Consider the following 19,128-nt stretch of genomic DNA (forward strand, 5'->3'; position numbering starts at 1 on the left):
ACAATAGCTCGGAAAGAGGGAGGAAGGGACCTGATAGAGCAACAGAAAACAGCGATAGTTAACCTGAAGGATTACTTCGTGAACAACACAGCACCACTTTACCAGGCCATAAGGAAGATAAATAAGTGGTATACCCCACTCAACCTAAGCGAGGAGACCCTCCCGCCCAGATGGCACAAAAAATGCAGCTAGAAAGATAGGCAAAGAAGACACTCCATTGCAGACACTACAATCACCTCCATCAATATCACATTGATCATTGCTTCCAATGAATAGCTCACAAGTGGGATGCTCTTCCCCGAGACTGAAGGATTCATGCTGGCAATCCAAGACCAGGTAATCAACACCAGAAATTATAGAAAATACATCACAAAGGAGCCAGGAATGTCAGATGACACATGTCGATGATGCCACCTGGCCTCAGAAACGATCCAACACATCACCGTGGGATGCAAGGTCTGGGTGATCACCCAGACTGAGTACACTCATAGACACAAATCCTGCAGGTAGCCAGGATAATGCATCAGAAGCATCATAGGATAATAGTTTCAAACAGAGGATGCATACGCATACCTCTGTCCCTATTCATAATATTGTGGTCGGATGAACAGATTCGTAGGCTCTCGAGCCATTTACATTTCCAGAACCCATGCGCTCGATCCATGATAACCGCATCCTCTGGGGAAATTTGATGCTGCTTCTCCCAAAAATGTTCGGCCACAGCAGACTTATTGTAATCAGCGGTTTTTATAGCATTTGCATGCTCCGCCAGACGATCCTTGAGCCGTCGTTTTGTCTCGCCCACATAACACTCCCCACAATCCGGGCATTTTATCCTGTATACTACTCCACTACTCAGGTCCTTTGCTATTGGGTCTTTTACCTGAGACAACACTGTGTGCAATCTCCGCCCGGGAAGCTGCACACAGCGTGTTTTATAGCCCCGCAAAATTCTAGCGAGATGCTCAGGGTTCTGGAACTGTAAATGGCTCGAGAGCCTACGAATCTGTTCATCCGACCACAATATTATGAATAGGGACAGAGGTATGCGTATGCATCCTCTGTTTGAAACTATTATCCTAAGTACGGATGAACGGTTTTGCTTAACACGTTCCCGAGCTATTTCCGCTTCCAGTTCAGACCATGCGCCGACTGCACCACATGTATAGGTACCGTGAGCCAGTTATATATATGGACGTGCTGCAGGAAGTTTTGTTCCTGCTGAGGAAGGGAGCGCAAGCTTCCAAAAGCTCCAGAGATTTTTATCGTTTTTATCGCTTTTAATCCGGTTTATTTTAGTGTATTTTATCTCAAGGATTTTATCTCAAGGATTTTATCACAGTTTTAATGTTTTTACATGTATATTTAATATAATAGCAGTTTTTGTAAATATTTATTTTATTTTAATATGTAAATAAATATTTTAGTTACAGTAAATACTTATTCTTATGGTTGGTGTGAGCTGATTTAATACTAAAATATATTCAAATCTATTTGATACCACAAAATAGGATAAATAATTGTAAATCTCTGCACTGTAAACATGAATGCCTCTGACTATGCTGCCACCCTGGAGTATAAAGAGAAAATTTATTTATTTTATATGGCATGTTGTTTTTTTTATAATTAATGTGCTTCTTTCTTCTGTTTTTCAGAGCCTATGACATAGCAAATTATTTTTGTGAATGGATGTTTGATTATTCTTATCCACATTATCCTTATTATTCTATAAGGTTTGAGAACTTTCCAACAACGGAAAAACAGGTAGGAAATATTAACAATATTAAACTTTTATACTTGTATTGAGAAATGTTTTTTGAACATCAAATTACTCCATTCACTCCATTTAAATTGAAAAAGGTTGGTTGTAGGATAGAGGTATGAAAATTTGCTTTCAGCCAAAGAATGATTGATTTTTGGAACAAACCTCCATCTGGTTGTGTGGAGGTGGCTAGTTTGAATAAATAACTTTAAGAAATAATTATACAATTGATTAAAGGAAGAATGGAAAGATGAGGTGGGAGTATTTTTCCCCTGCTAATGCTGTATAAGCTTGCTTTATTGCATCATTTTCAACTACTAATACTAATATTCTGTTAGTATTAGGTTTATATTATATTGTGTGGTTGTTATATTTTATCTGAACAATTAAAAATCATCTTTTTTGTGGTCAATAACATAAAATATGCAATGATTTTATTGCTTCGTTTGTTTTCAGTAAAATAATAATGGCATGTTATGGGGACTAGTGTAGTTGGGAATCAAGACAGGGAAATAATTTGGATGTGAATACTTTGATGTATTATATCTCTGAGTCACTAGCCATTGTAAACTTCCAAATACGAGAGACTTCTAAAGAGGTAGATGGGGATAGCCACTCAGCCAAAGAGTTGCACATTGGGCTAAGAAGGGGCAACTGAAGTTTACCTTGACAAATGCAAAGTACTGCATATGGGTAGAAGTAACCCCAGAGAAATGTACCAACTGTGTGGTACTACACTTAAGGTGGTAGAAAATGAAAAAGACCTGGGAGTAATTGTGCAGTCAGATATGAAGTTTTCTGTGCAATGCAGACAGGCTGCCAGGGCAGGTCATGAGGTTTTGTCAATGATATAGAGGAATTTTGCTAGCAGGGAAAAGGAGGTGATTATCCCTCTGTATAAGGCAATGGTCAGGCCACGCCTTGAGTACTGCGTACATGTCTGGAGGCCTCATTTTAGGAAGGATGTAGATTTACTTGAGCGTGTACAGAGAAGGGCAACAAGATTGGTGAGGGGAATGAAGGGATCCTCTTACCAAGTGAGGCTTAAGTTCTGCAAATTGCAGTGGCTGGAGACTAGGCACCTGCGCAGTGATCTGATTGAGGTATATAAGGCCTTGAATGGGTTGAGCACGTTGAATTCTGATGGGATCATTCCACTTGTTCAGATTACGAACCTAAGGGGGCATAAATTCAAATTGAGAAAAGACAGATGTAGAATAGATGTGCGGAAATTTGCCTTTAGCCAGTGGGTGGTTAATTGCTGGAACAAACTTCCATCTGTCGTTGTGGAAGTTGATTGGTTGAATAAATTTAAGGAGGAACTGGACAGGCATTTGGAGGGAATGGTGTGATTTTTTTTCTTTTTTTTGGCTGATGCTGCATAAGCTCATACACTTACTTTCTTGCATCACATGCCACTAGTACTACTACTGCTACTACTACTACTACTACTACTACAAGCTCAAAAACCAAAATAACTCACATGCAGCATGGTTGTTATATTTTACCTCAACTTGAGGTAAATTAACCTTACTACTTGAGATAAATTAACTATAGCCGCAAAAAATTTTGTGAGATGAAATTGAATAATAGCTAAGATTGCCTTTAACACAAAGCTTGTTAATTTTGTTTATCCTTCTAATGCTGATATAGCACAACCCCTATTGCTTCCATTATGTAATATGAATGATGTCTTTTGAGGTTATGATAGCCATCCTGTGAGATCCAGTGTTCCTTAAATTTTGAGGGTACACTTCTAAAACAGCATTTGCAGCCATCTGCCAGATGGTCCACTAGACCAAACCTTTGAAAACAAAACTGGGAGACATCTGGATGAGCTATTGCATGATCTTACTGTCTCCACTCTACCAGCTAGTGACTGGAGGGAGTCCAGTCAGTTCTATCTACCGGATGCATCACAGATAGTCAAACTAATAGCAAAACTTCTCTGCAAAGGAAACTAAATCTTCCAAAAGCTTTCTCATTCACTTCACAAATATACATGGTCTTGGTTCCAATCTCATTGATGTCCATTTCTACCTACAATTTGCCAAGCCACCCCACTTACTTTTTCTGATAGAGTCCAATTATCGGTTGCTTCAACCACTAGTCATCTTAGTTGTCCTAACCATTTGCTCTTTGATTCCTTTTGCTTTGAAGGCAGTACTTGTATATGTCTACTCTGATATTCTGTGTCAGAGACTTTGTAATTTGGAATCTCCCCTTTTTGATTCTCCTGTGGCTTAAAATGTCTTTGTCCCTTTCTGTAAAATTTATCTATTTCCTTTCCTTACAATTCCACTAATCGCTCTGAACTGTTTGACATTCTTTCTTTTAAATTGTACTTTCTCCAGTCTAAGTTTACTAACTGTGAGGTAATTTTTCATGGTGCTTTTAATGTTCACAATTCCACTTGGCTTAAGTTTTCTAGATGCCAAGGCTTTTGCAATCAGTAATGACCCCACACAACTTGTTCATTTACATACAAGAATACCAGCCAATTTTAGCCACATACTGAACACTTTTGATCTTTTTCTCAACAATCCTTCCAAGTACACTACCTAGAGGACTTATTAGTCCTCTAGGCACTTCAGATCATAACTTAGTGATGATCTCTTCTTTAATGGTACCTCTTTTTCATGGCCCTTCTGAGCCTCATATTATTTTTCATTACAGTAATGCAAAATGGAAGATGATCTGTGTGATTTGTATTTTTTCTCTGATTGTATTATATTTTTAAATTTACTGATCCTAATATTTTCTCGGGTGATATCAGTGAAATTATTCTTGTAGGAATGAAATTCTTTATTCTGCATTACAACCTAAAATGTTGCATCTTATTTAATCTATGGTTTTCCAATGAATATGCTAAGGCTGTTCAAGATAAGTATGTAGCAAATTGCAATTGGCTTGTATTCAAATCTCCAGTTTCATTTTCTACTTATGCAAGAGCTTACAACAATCATAAAATAGTTTTTACTTGGTCTAAATTCAATCTTGAATAGGATAAGAGTAGAAAACTTACTTCTTGTCCAAATGATAGTCAAACAATTTGGTCTCTTCCCAAAGCTAATGGCCACAATTTCTGTTCATCAATATCCCCACATTTGTTACAACCTGATGGTCCTATTACACCAGGTCTTATTGCTAAAAAGTCAGCTAAAGAAAAAGCTGACTTTTTTTGCATCCTGTTTTCCCTCTAACTCTTGTATTGATGATCTTGGTAAACTACCTCTTATCTTACCCAATACACTCCATTGGTACCTCCTGCAGGAGGATGTCAGAATTCTGAACATTCTTGATGCCAGTTCTTGATGGTATTTTTCCACTTGTTCTTAAAATATGTACTCCTGAGTTTGTTCTCCTCTTTTGTGTTAGCTCCTTACACTTTGTTGCTCTGCTAGTGTTTTTCCTTCTGTTTGGAAATGTGCTCATATCTAACCAGTTACTATCAAGGGTGACAAATCCCTCCTTTATAATTATTGTCCAATTGCCATTACATCCACACTCTTTCCCAGGTAATGCAGAAATCCGTCAAACTCCAATTCTAATCATCTCAGAACTTTCCTGCTGATTAATGATTGCCAGCATGGATTCTCTCAGCGCCAATTCATTGGTGCTGATATATTGGCTTATTTTACTTGTCTTTGGAGCAACTAAAGCAGTTGCTCTTAAAATTTCTAAGGCTTTTGATCGTGTTTGGCATAAAGATCTAACAAGCCCTCATCTTGTGGTCTGCTGACTATTTTTTTTTTTTGCATTTGGGTATCCAGTTTTCTCTCTTGCTGTTCACTGCAGGTGGCGGTAGATGACATTGTTTTCTAATTACTTTCCAGTTTGAGACACTTTAATCCTTCCAAACTTGGTCCTCTCTCTTATTTCTGACAATAGTCTACTGCCTCTATTTCTAAACAAAATCACATGATCACAATTACCCTGATTTCTAATCTCTCTTGTGATAACCACATCAAATATTGCTGTTCTACATCAGAAAAACTGGGTTTTTTTTTTTTCCTTTTGCTTTTGGTGTTACTTTTCTTCTAAACAACTACTCACTCTGTACAAATCTTAAATCTATCCTCCTATCATGGAATACTACTCCCACATGTGAGGGAGTAATATTACTCCCGCATCTGAGGTAGTGCTCTCAAAACCTGTCTCAAGATTCTAGACTCCATTCAAAAGAGACATTCAGGTTATTTAATGATCCATCTCTTATAGTGTCTCTAAGTTTGGAATGTCTATGGAAACAATGTCTCCATCTCCATGGATATTCAGTTTCTGTGGCATTCCTTTTCTATGGATACTTTTACTGGCACTGATTCTCTGAATTAGCATCTCTAATTTCTCCCATTCTCTTCTGAAGCAGTCCGAACACATGCTACAAGCTGTCAGCATCCATTCACTGTCCATTTCCAAACTCACAGAACTGACTTTTCCTCACTTATCCCTTTCTACTTCTGCTTTCTGAAACAAATTTCCTTTACATGTATTTTCTTCTTTTTGTACGTTCTTTCAAACTTGGTTGGATGCTACATCAATAACCTTTCTATGCATGCAACTCTTACTTGTATGAATCACTCAAAATCCATTGTACAAAATGGATTTTCAAAGATGGAAACACTTGGCTACCACCTCAACAAAAAAAAAAAAAAAAAAAAAAAAGGTTTTAATTGGCTTCATAAAGATAATACAAGATAGTTAATGCCTCGTGTGTCATCAGTGGGAAACATTACATACTGGATCCAACAGGCCAGGGGACTATTATTAGTAAACCATGCAAAGTGAGCTGCATAGCATTGGGTTCAATGGTAGGGCAGCTGTGCGTAAGCCCACTGTCATGGGCATCAATGTGATATGGTGTTGGAATGGTATCACTTCTGTTATTCATGTTTGAACAGTAGCAGAAAGTTCTGTAGAGTGATAAATTTTGCTATTCAGTGTTTTGTTCCACTGGACACATTTGGGTATGAGGATTGGCCAGAAAACACTTCCCATCAAGTTGTCTCAATCATGTGGAAGCAGTCTGATGGTATGGGGGCTGTTTTGATTGGTTTGAACTTGGTTCACTGGCTGTAGTATGCCTGAAACGTGTGTGACCCAATTAGGCAATTGTACACTTTTTTTGCATTTCCTATACTATGGCAGTACTGTGGAAACAGGCCCTATTAGTATCAGCCTGAAAACTCTCCAACCCCACTGAAGACTTGTAGGATGAATTGGAACACTGGAATTGCTAATGGCTGAGATGCGCATCCTTCAAATCCTGTTCTGGCAGCTGTTTTGCAGGAGGAGTAGAGCCAAATTCCTGCTGACATCTATAAGAACTTGGTAGAAAGTATACCTGGAAGAGTTGAGACTGTTGTATACACCAGAAGTGAGCCTACTATGCATTAGGATTGTGAATTGAAAATCCTTTTTGCAATTGCCCATATATCTCTTACTTTTTTGGTCAGTCAAGTTAAGGGCTAATGTGGGCTCTGGTGTAAATTATATGACAGGAGTCCCTGCCCTGTGTTTCTGTGTCCACATGTTGATGTGAAGGTTAAAAAGCAACAAGTAAATTATTACATACACTGTCCAATGAAAAAATTATGCCTACCTACCTCATAGTGGGTGTCCTCCTCCTCTTGCTGCGAGTACTGCCACCACATAGCAAGGTATGGACATCCTAGTGACGTGGTACAACATACAGAAAGTAGGTTGTACCACATCACCAGTATTCCATTCTGCAGATCTGCAATAGTCCATGGTGGAGGATCCAAATTGTAGATCTGTCTCTCCATGTAATCTCAGAGCTATTTTATAGGATCCGTATCTGGTGAATTTGGTGGCTAAGGTAGTACCTGGAAGTTGCTTTTATGTTGAGTGAATGCTCTTGAACAGTATGAGCAATGTGACAGGGTACATTGTCCTGCAAATTCACATGCATAAAACACAAAGGGTATATACCCGAGCAGCCACAATGGATTGGTAATTTTTAGCATTCAGATTGCAGTCTAAGGGTATAAGGGCTCCAAAAGATTCCCAGGAAAACATCCCTCAGACTAAAACATTCCCACCACTTGCAGTTTTTTGCTGTACCCTCCATCTACCATCCACATGGCATAGCACAAAGAGTGATTCATTGGAAAAGGCAACTTTTTCCAGTCATCAATGGTTCAATGATACCATTCAGATGCAAACTTTAGGCATTTTTGGTGATGGGTAGCTGTAAGCATGTGTATCTTGAATGGGTGTGTAGCCATACAGAGGAGGGTTCATTGGATCATGGTATTGGAAACACTGCTGGTCATTCCCCTGGTTAAAGTACACGATCAGCTGTTCCACTGTTTTCCATTTATTGGCTCACACAAGACAGGACAGCTGATAATCATGACTGGCTGATTCTCTCTTCACTATCCATCCACTCTTGGAATGCCTTAACTACAGCACTCCTCAGACAGCCAGCAGATGGACTTGTTGCATCATGGCCTTAGTCTCCCTTGCACCATAAAAACCAAAATCAAACAGCCTGCAAAATTTGCAGCTTCTGTAATACTGCCACCCTTCAACCAGTACCTGACAATCATCCCTTTTTTTTCAGTCTATCATATATGTCCCTTACCCGTTTTGAACAAGTACTTTGTATGAACTGCATGTCATGAACCTGCAGTATCACATTTATCATGCTGTATGTCTCATCGTGACATGTGGCCACCATGTGGGGAGGAATGACTGATTGTTAAACCATGGGGGGAGGATGTCATAATGTCTTGACAGGACAGGATTATAATAAATGAATAAGATAAAAATTAATAAAATAAAAATGTTTTTCGTCGTTTTAAGTTTAAATTTTTTTATTAATTATTAAAAATGAATTTAATTAAGGTCCTGGCCAGGCCCCTCTTGAAGTATTATGGGTCCAGATACTGTGAGCTACCCCTTCTCATTGAGCTCGATACCATCAGCAAATATTCTTGCACCCCCTTCTATTTAAGTGTATCCCATCCCTGTAAAAACAAAATCTCCTGTCAACAAGCACAGACCATGCTGAGAAAAATTGTACCCCATGAGCCTTGCACATTTTCTCCAGGGCCAAATTGGTTGACGACTCTCATCACATACTCCCTCCTATCATACAGGGCAGAATTGCAGACACTTTCAAATTCAATCCCAATTCTTGACTTTTTCCCACCATTACCCTATACTTGTTGAGTAAGTCTCTAGATCTCCTACTCTTAAGATAATTAGTGCAACAATATCGCCTTATGTGCTCTTAAAAGACGATATCAGCTCTACGTCATCTACTTTTCATCCCTGGCAGACTATACCATATAATATAGATTCAGATACCTTGGAAAGAGAATTCGAATTCATATATGACTCCAGAGTTGTATTATGATTATACACTAGTGTGCAAAACTTAAGGACCAACACTATTTCTAAAGGTTACAACCACAAAATCTTTACTTAAGGTACTCTTTACTGATGAGTGTAAATTCAGTCTCAGTAGTGATTCTGGACATCAGCTAATCTGGCAAGAGGTTGGCACACAGTATCACCCCGCAAACATCACTGAAAGGCATCGATATGGCAGTCAGGGTATTCTCATCTGGGGAGGCATTATCTTGGATGGATGTACACAACTCCAGATACTGGAAGGCAGTACTGTGACTGGTGCACGATACTGTACTGAGGTAATCCTTCCCCATGTGCGTCTGTTCCGAGGTGCCCTTGGCCATGAGTTCGTGTTTATGGATGAAAACACCACACCCCATCAAACTGCAGCTGTTGATATGCTTTTGGAAAGTGAGGACATTGTTCGTATGGATTGGCCTGCCCATTCTGCCAATCTAAATCCATTGAACACATATGGGATGCTCTGGGGAGACACCTAGCGGCACATCCACGCCCACCAGAAAATGTTCACCATCTGAAGATGGCACTGACAGAGGAATGGACGATGTTACCACAAGAACTTATCAACAACATTGTTCTAAGTATGGACAGGTGGTGCAAAGCCTGCATCGACATTAGGGATGGCCATATTTCCTATTGAGGACCACCTCTTCCCTTTGTTCCATCTTTGGCAGTGATGCATCTTTATCATGGCAGCCAGTGTTATGTTGCCATTTTTGAATAAAGTCCCTCTGTACCATTTTTTTCTGTTGCTGTGTCTGTGTTGTTTCCTTCATCATTTCTGTACCTCACGAGGTTCCTTTGGTATGCTTTTCCCGTATCCAGACCACTCCTATGAGAAGCTACAGTTGAAAACCTGACTGGTCCTTAAGCTTTGCCTAGCAGTATAGTTGTTTGTTTATCAGAGCTTTATCTTTGGAGGCATCTTATGTTTTCGGATTTCTCTCTCTCTCTCTCTCTTTCTCTTTCTCTGTTGTATTGAGAGGTTCAAAAAGTTGCTAAGAATCTTTTTATGGTGCTTTAATATCATCTTACACATGAGCAAAGTGGTGTTGAGATCTAGCATTAGCATTAGTAGGGCATATGATGCAAGAAAGCAAGCTTATATAGCATCAGCCAAAAAAAAAAAAAAAAAAAAACCCTTCCCATTTCATTCATCGATTCACTCCAAATGATTGTCCAGGTCTTTCTTGAACTTATTTAAGTTGCTGACCTCCACTACAACAGATGGAAGTTTGTTCCAACTATCAGCCACCCACTGGCTAAAGGCAAATTTCCACACATCTACAATTGTCAAAAAGACAACTGTAGATGTGTGAAATTTGAATTTCTGCCCCCTCAGATGAGTAATCTGAGCAAGAGGAATAATCCCATTAGCATTGAACTTGCTCAATCCATCCAAGGCCTTATACACCTCAATTAGATCACCTCGCAGGTGCCTAGTCTCCAGAAACTGCAATTTGCAGAACATATGCCTTTATTGACACTCACCAGTCTCGTTGCTCTTCTCTGTACTCATTCCAGCAACTCTACACCTTTCCTAAAATGAGGCCTCCAGACCTGTAGACAGTACTCAAGGTGCGGCCTGACCATTACCTTATACGAGGAGACAATCACCCCTTATCCCTGCTAGCAAAATTTCTGTATATCATTGACAAGACACCATGAGCTACTCTTGCAGCCTTTTTTTCACTGCTCACGAAACTTCATATCTGACTGCACAATTACTCCCAGGTCCTTTTTATTCTCTGAGTGTAATACCAACCAGTTGATACATTATTCTGGGGTTACTGCTACCCATATGCAATAATTTACATTTGTAAATGTTAGACTTCAGTTGTTACCTCTCAGCCAATCTGCTCAACTTTTCCAGATCCTGTTGCAGTAGTGCATTATCATTATTGTCATTAACAACAATGCCAACCTTCCTATCATCTGCAAACTTAGACATTTTGCACCTGATATACCTTCATCGATATCATTGATAAATACCTAAAACAAGAATGGGCCCAACATTGAACCCTGGGGGGGGACTCCACTAATATTCATGCTCTTTTTATTCTGTAATTGGGTTTTATTGAGAATCCACTGTAACATCTACTGTTTTTTTTTTTTTGTTGTTGTTGTTCAGATTTTCTTATCTGGCAGTATAGTACACATTTCATTATTTCAAAAGTGGGCTGAGCTCAATGGATATCATCTTTCCCAACAGAAAATAGTTGTGATCCACTTTTGTAGTCAACGCAAATTGTATACAGATCCTGAACTTCGGATATCAAATTCCACCATTCCGATTGCCAGCAATAACAGATTCTTGGGACTAATCCTGGACAGTAAGCTGAACTTCTTTGAGCATATTAAATTAATATGTACTACCTGTCTTAAAAAGATCAACATGCTAAGAGCTTTATCTGCCCTGTCTTGGGGAGCAAATCGTATGACTTTGCTGCTCTTATATAGAGCACTGATTAGATCCCATTTGGATTATGGTGCTCCAATCTATGATTCTGCCCGAAGGAGTGTACAACGCTGGCTGGATCCTATTCAACATAATGCACTGTGGATTGCACTTGGTGCATATAGGACATCTCCAACTCAGTCTATACATTGAAGCTCATGAGCCCCCCTCTGTATCTCCCCAGAAAAATGCTATTACTTAAATATTCAGCTAAAATACAGACTTTCTCTTTGCATCCTATTCAGCCCATACCTTTTTATTCAACCACTACTCAACCTCTATAGAAATAAACCAAGTAAAATATGACCAGCAGGCCTATGGCTCCTTGAAATATCACAGAATTGGAATGTTCCTCTCCACAATAGGCAACAGATAAAGAATTACTCTCATTCACCGTGGACTCCCTTTCCTCAAGTGACCCATGATACTTATTTTCTCCAATAGGAAAAGAATCATCTACTGACCCCAAATGTGCAAAAACTCCATGCTAGCCATATTCAAAACTATGCTGACTTCTTGCTGATATATACTGATGGTTCTAAATCTCATTCAACTGTTGGAGCAGCAGCAGCAGCAGCATTTCCCTCTGCTATCATATCAGCTTCTCTTCCACCTGACAACAACTTTTCTGCAGAACTATATGCAATAAAATTAGCTATAGAAAATTTTACTCTATACCCATCTGCAAAATATTAGTTTAGACTGGCTCTCTCAGCTCAATTAGAGCAATGCAGAATCCCTCTCATAAGAATCACCTTATTTTTGCTATTGCAAATTGAAGATCGTAAACAACTAGTGAAGTTTTGCTGAATTCCAGCATATTCATGCATAAAAGGAAATGAACTTGCTGATATATCCGCCAAAAGTCCGTCAACTTTATACCTAACCTCTGTCCATATTCCAGTGTCTGATTATAATATCTTAATTCAAGCAGCATGCCATTGCCATGCACAGTGGACAGAGTTGTGGCATAACCAAATGAATAACAAATTTTTCCAGTTGAAACAAGACCCAAACAATCCATCTCGCTCACCTCCATCTACTCATGAGCAGTGTGAACACTGATAATCCTCCTCAGTGTCCACACTTCTCAGAAAATCTAACAGTTAAACATATTTTGATTCAATACTTCAAAATATGGCTAAACTTTGAGCACTGTTGACATTACATTATATCATTGGAGAGGAGGCAAATATTAATGAACTTTTTTTTTTTGCTTTTTAAAGCAAATTGGAGTGTATAAACTTTTATGAATAAGTTTCTGAACTGAAATGAAATTGAGCTGGCTTCATTCTTAATTATTTTTTAATAATCCTATGAATAGGTGCACTATAGCCATAGCAACTAATACACACACACACACACACACACACACACACACACACACACACACACACACACACACACACACACACACACACACACACACACACACACACACACTTCACTATATAATGTGACAAGTAGTGCTTCACTCATTTGAAGAGGTCTGAGGTTGAATTCCATCAGAGACTAGAATAATTCTTAAAAGCTTCTTTAGCTTCAGCTGGGACTATAGTTAGCAGAGGGTGAGATTTCCTCTGAGTTATTCCAGGGTTTTAAACTTGCACAACATGCAAAGATCAACTGTGAATGCACACATTATTCATGCAAATTACACTCAGCTCAGATATTACTACCATAAGAACTAATGCATTATGATAATTACATTCATCATAATGGCTTCCCACTGAACACTCCAAGGATTCCATACCAGTGAATTAATATATATAAGATAATGTAAGGAAGGAGGAGTGAGAACAAACGTACTTTGAGTTTTGTATCTGCTCCAAAGCCGAGTGGTCAGGAGTGGGAGTGCAGTAGCACACGCTCTTTGAGTAGACCGGGGTTCAAGCTCCTGACTGCTGAATACGGTCGATCTGCCAACCCAAAATGGACCAGCATGGCAGATTATGGTCCATTTTCCTCAGCATGAATTGTTGAGGAGCCTTCCATCCTGCAGTGGGTTCATAATGGCTGCACTTTACCTTTTTTATTTCAGGCTTCCCACTGAACACTCCTCCTCCTCATCTCACACACATGCATACTGAACATTAGGCCATGTTATTTTTCCTCTGATCTTTTGGCAGATTTGTATACTTATTTGACATCGAGCACACATCCCAACATGCTTTTTTTTATCATTGTAGTCAAATTGCCTGCATTTCTTATTTCTCTGCATACTTGTAATTAAGCCCTTGATCTGGAGTAACTGTTCAGCTATTTACAATCTGGATGTGTCCCACTATCAGCCCTGTTTTTGTAGATGTATTTTGACTCCCTCTCAGTAAAGCATAAAAAACATTATGCTAAATGCTTTGCCATTGTTCACATCTTTGATATTGTTTTATAAATACTGAACAATATTTTATTCTATTTTCTTCTTAAATTCACATCTCACAATTCAGTCATTGAAATTGATGAAACTAAAAATCGAAGGTGAATAAAATAGAAAATATGAAAATAAAAATGCTTACATTCTATAAAAATATTGTTAGCTCTAAACACATTTCTAGAATTCATATCCATTCCATATATATATATTTTTTAACTTTATTTCCATATTACTCATATTAAATATATACAGGGTGTCTCAAAAATACGTGGCATAACATCAGGAATGAGTTCCTCATATGTAGACAATAAAAATATTTTATATATTTTATAATTCCGGAAATGCTTGGTTTCCGAGTTATTAACCGGAATGTCTTATCTCCCGCAGGTGATTTCACTCATCACAAGGTACTGACACAATCTGGTGGTTTTCCATTCCGACCATGTACTCGAATCAGGAGCAAGCGGATATGCACTTTATGTATGGTTTGGAGGACAACAATGCTCTGGAGGCTCGTCATTTGTACCATGAAAGATTCCCAGAATGAAAATGTCCAGACAGGAAAACGTTTGAAGGTATCCATCGCTGCCTTTGTGAACATGGGACCTTTACACCTCATGCTGCCGACAGAGGACGACCAAGATCTACAACTCCTGAAGTAGAGGGGTGGACCAACTGCCTGTCCTCCACGCTCAGCTGATTTAAACCCACTAGATTTCTTCTTGTGGGGCCATTTAAAGTCATTGGTGTATTTGACTCCGGTAGCTGATGTGGAAACTCTCCGCAGTCGAATTGTGGCAGGTTGTGAGACAATACAAAACATGCCAGGAATTTGGCATCGTCTTCACGAGTCCATGAGACATCAATGTGAGGCAGAAGGTGGACATTTTGAACAATTACTATAAGGTGATGTGAACAGTTAAGTGTCATAGACAGACCTTCAAAACTCGGAAACCAAGCATTTCCGGAACTATGTTGATATAAAATATTTTTATTGTCTACATATGAGGAACTCATTCCTGATGTTATGCCATGTATTTTTGAGACACCCTGTATATATATATATATATATATGAGGGGTTTCCAAAAAGTAAGGTAACACATTTTTTCTTTCGGTGATGTTTAATAATACGAAGTTGAAATTACACACCAAGAAATAAGTGAACATGCACTACTTCTCCACAAAGTTTCCAGTTTTATTGATGGACTTGTCCCAACGATGGATCAGTTTATCAATACCAGTACTGAAGTCCGTGCTCACAGGCAGTAACCAACATCGCACCGCCTGATGAACTTCCTCATCCGTGGTGAAATTCTTTCCTGAAAGGTGTTTTTTCAGAGGGCCGAACAAATGGAAGTCTGAAGGTGCTAAGTCTTAACTGTAGGGGGGATGTGACAGAGTTTCTCAATGATTACGGCTCAGTGACTCACAAGTGGTGTGGGCAGTGTGTGGAGTTGCATTGTCATGCAACAAAATCACACTGCTTGTCAGGAGTCTTGGTCATTTGCGTCGAACGTTGGCCTTCAGTTTTTCCAACATTGCACAGTAAAGCTGTGCATTGATTGTTCCTCCCTTTGGCAAGAAATCCACCAACAGAATGCCTTGGCGATCCCAGAACACTGGCTATAACTTTTTGGACACTGGGAACAGTTTTGAATTTTTTGCGCCCAGGAGATTGTGGATATTTCCAGGTCATGGAGTCTTGTTTGCTCTCCGGGGTAAAGTGATGAACCCACATTTCGTCTGCTGCGACTATGTGAGCTAGAAAATCCTCTCCTTCATTGCTGTATCGTAACAGGTTCTCCAGACAAATCCCCATGCATTTTGCTTTGTCCTCCTCTGACAGTTGTCGGGGCACCCAGTGATATTACACCTTTCAAAAACCAAGGACATTGTGAACAATTTTGTGAACAGTCGACTTACTCATGTTCACTATTTGTGCAATTTAACACAGTTTCACTTGCGTGTTTTCAAGAACGATGCCCTTAATGCGCAAAATGTTGTCTTCTGTCTTGCTCGATGAAGACCCCCCCCCCATGTCAATCTTCAGTGTCAACATGGCCTGCTTCCTGCTTCTTTGTTATCACATTTTCACCATACAGCAACCAGTTCACAGTGAATGTCACTTGATGAAAACCCTTTTGCTTGCAAAAAGCAAATAACTTCACGAATGCCTGTTTTGGGCCACACTCGCACGGTAGCCACCATTTTGCAACTGGAATCTGCTGTGAGGTGACAGTACTGCAACACTGCACTGGCAGTCTTTTTGAACATTATTAACGGGTCTATCTGTCCACCATGTTTCATCTCATTCCCTTTCACCATTATTAAGAAAAAAAAATGTGTTACCTTACTTTCCGGAAACCCCTCGTATATATAATGTATGTATGTATGTATGTATGGTATATGAATCTATTAATTAATTTGCTTTATATTTTCCTCTAGCTTGAGTTCATTAGAATTTATTTAAGTAGTCTATCTCCACATATAAGAAAGAAGTACAGCACCATAAACAAGGAAGAGCATATTCTCAGAGAAGCCAATGCTTTTGTTCTTGCTTCACATGTCTTGGCATGCATATGGAGTATAAAGTCAGGTTCTGATCCAAAAATCAAATTTGGATATTGGGTAAGTAATGATATAGAAACCAATTGATTGACTAGAGTGAATTTAGACTTTCACTAGAACTTTTAAACAAACATTTCCCCAAGTGTTTATAATAGCAAATAGCTTATGGTCTCACCAATAAATATCTTTATGACAGAGGGAAGAGTGTGACCCACTATTTTTTTTATTTATTTTTTTATGAAAACCCCAAACATGAGAGGTATTAGAACCTATAGTACTTAGTACCATGCTTGGGTTGGCGGTTCAGAAGTTGAAAGAAGATATTTGTTGACATTAGACTTGAACTTCTGTAGACTAATTATCAGGAAATACGTGTGAAGGAAGGTTGTTCCAGAAAACAGCAGTTGAATGAATAAATGAGGAAGATGAAAAGTTGGTTCTGTGAGTTTGAAGTTGGACAGTAAATGGATGTTGGCTGGTGGCAGCACGTGTTTGGACTGTTTTGAAAGAGAGAGAGCAGGAATTATAGAAGCCAATTCAGAAGAACAGCATCCATGGAGTATCTGTAGAAAAGGCATGCAGCAGAAACAGTGTTCACAATTAAAAATGGTGTCAAAGCAAACACCTTCCATCTGCAATCTTGTGTATGCACAAAATTGAAATGAGATTATATGGAGTATGAGCGGGAGATGGTTTTATGTGAAATATCCTTTGCTTGGAATGATGTTTAGATAACGTTGATTCAGTAGTGTAAGTATCAGGTGTATGCCCACTACTTACTCTCCTGCAAACAATGTTAGTCAAATGACAGTTGCAGGAAGTATGATTGCAACAATGCAAGTTATGATAATCTGCCTCTGGTGGAAGCTGCAGATGATGTCACTTCCATGTTGCATTTTTTATGACCTATCAAATTTACTCGGTCGAGGTTCCCCAAGGACATTTCACATCAAAAAATGTCAGCTGCCTCCTTTGTGTAGATGAACCTTCATGTGCTCTTTCCTGCTACATTTTATTCCATATACTTGTCTTCCATTTCTATGAACAGTTTTTAAACAATGTGATTCTTTTTCTTCCTTAATTGATTTTTTTAATACTTCAATTTCCTAGTTAGCATATACTAAATTGTATGTACTATATGGAATTCTGAAGTCTAGTTAACTTTGGACTCTCCTTTGGTGAAACACAAAACTATACACAGGATATAGTACTCCATACAGAGGAATGGAGTACTATATTAAACTGATTGGCTTAACTAAACAATTTTGCATAACTGAACTGAATGAAATTGTTTTTAAATAAACAGTAATTATTACAATCCTTCACATGCAAATGTATTTGCTATTAGCAAATGCCCTGATTGGGTGTCAGTAATATTTCCCTGCCTATCTTCTTTGAAGTACAGTGTGGCAAATGCAAGTGAATATGTTAACAAGAGTGTGTCTTTGAAAGGAAGAAGCTTACAGTTCGCTTCAGAAATCATGGTGAGAAATGTTATGGCCTATTTTACAAGAGAAAGAAAAACAACTAACCTAAGTACTGCAGTATTTATGAAAGAGTAGTACAGACTTTAGGAATTACCAAATCAACAGTTGTGAAGTATACGTTAATAAACGAAAAGCAGAGAGAAGACCCATATTACATCAGTGTTATAGGAATCGACAGTTGTAAGGACTGCTTTAGACATTTAATTTAATTGCCATGCGATATCAAAAATTTATACTTGAATATATTAAAGAGAAAGCAAGTAGGTAATCGATCATTGTTGCATTGGGTCATGAATAACCTTGAATTTCTGATAAAAACATCACAGTCAAAATTTTAGTTGATCATACAGATATAGCATTTGCCAAGCAAATATATCTATTCCAAATGATTCTGCCTATATCCCATCTGGGGCTCTTTAAACATATGGAACAAGTGCCCTCCAGGCATTGTAATTAATATTTTTAATGTAGTTTGCAAGAGCTTTTCTTTGCATTAACATATATGAACTTTTTAAAATTTCTCATAAAGTATTTCTAACCCCAGGGGCTCACATCTTGTGAGTATGGGCTTGGCAAACCCAGGGTCCTGAGCTAGATATCATCATTCTTCTCTCTCTTGGTGATTCCTTTCTACTTCTCTCTCTCTCTCTTAGGGTAATTTGGGAATTTTTTTTTTTTTTTGGCAAGCGCCGCAGCATGAACCTCAGGCTTCCTTGCACCATGTGGCTAATAATAATAATAGTAATAACTAAATTTATTACTACAACTCCTAAGTTATGTTTATACTCTGGCACAATCACATAAGTCAGAGGATTTCATACTCTTGACATTCTGACAAGAGTGTGAACATTAACCACATTTAGTAATCATGTGGATTATAGCCATAGTCAAATGTTTCTATTACTACAACCTTGTATTAACCATTGGCTACATCAGGCCTTTAATTTTTATATATAGAGGGTGTCCATAAAACATAAGACGTATATTTTGCGAATCTGCTGACGAGGCTAGTGGAATTCAGAAATGTTCAAAGCCACTAAGTGGATTTTCTTATTTATTGATTTGAAATTATTGTTT

The 19,128-nt window shown here is 38.5% G+C and overlaps 1 protein-coding gene across 1 annotated transcript in view; it reads left to right on the plus strand.

Annotated features, from left to right (window-relative positions):
- Positions 1–19,128, plus strand: part of LOC150077536 (choline/ethanolamine kinase-like) — a 106,063-nt gene that overhangs the window by 62,901 nt on the left and 24,034 nt on the right. The window contains exons 7-8 of the mRNA XM_090386510.1: positions 1,656–1,764; positions 16,442–16,624. Of these exons, the coding sequence (XP_090242636.1) occupies positions 1,656–1,764; positions 16,442–16,624 (292 nt within the window). The remainder of the gene's footprint in view (positions 1–1,655; positions 1,765–16,441; positions 16,625–19,128) is intronic.

Source organism: Mastigoproctus giganteus, chromosome 12 (assembly GCF_048544385.1).
Source record: "Mastigoproctus giganteus isolate SK-2022 chromosome 12, ASM4854438v1, whole genome shotgun sequence".
NCBI classification, from domain to species: domain Eukaryota; kingdom Metazoa; phylum Arthropoda; class Arachnida; order Uropygi; family Thelyphonidae; genus Mastigoproctus; species Mastigoproctus giganteus.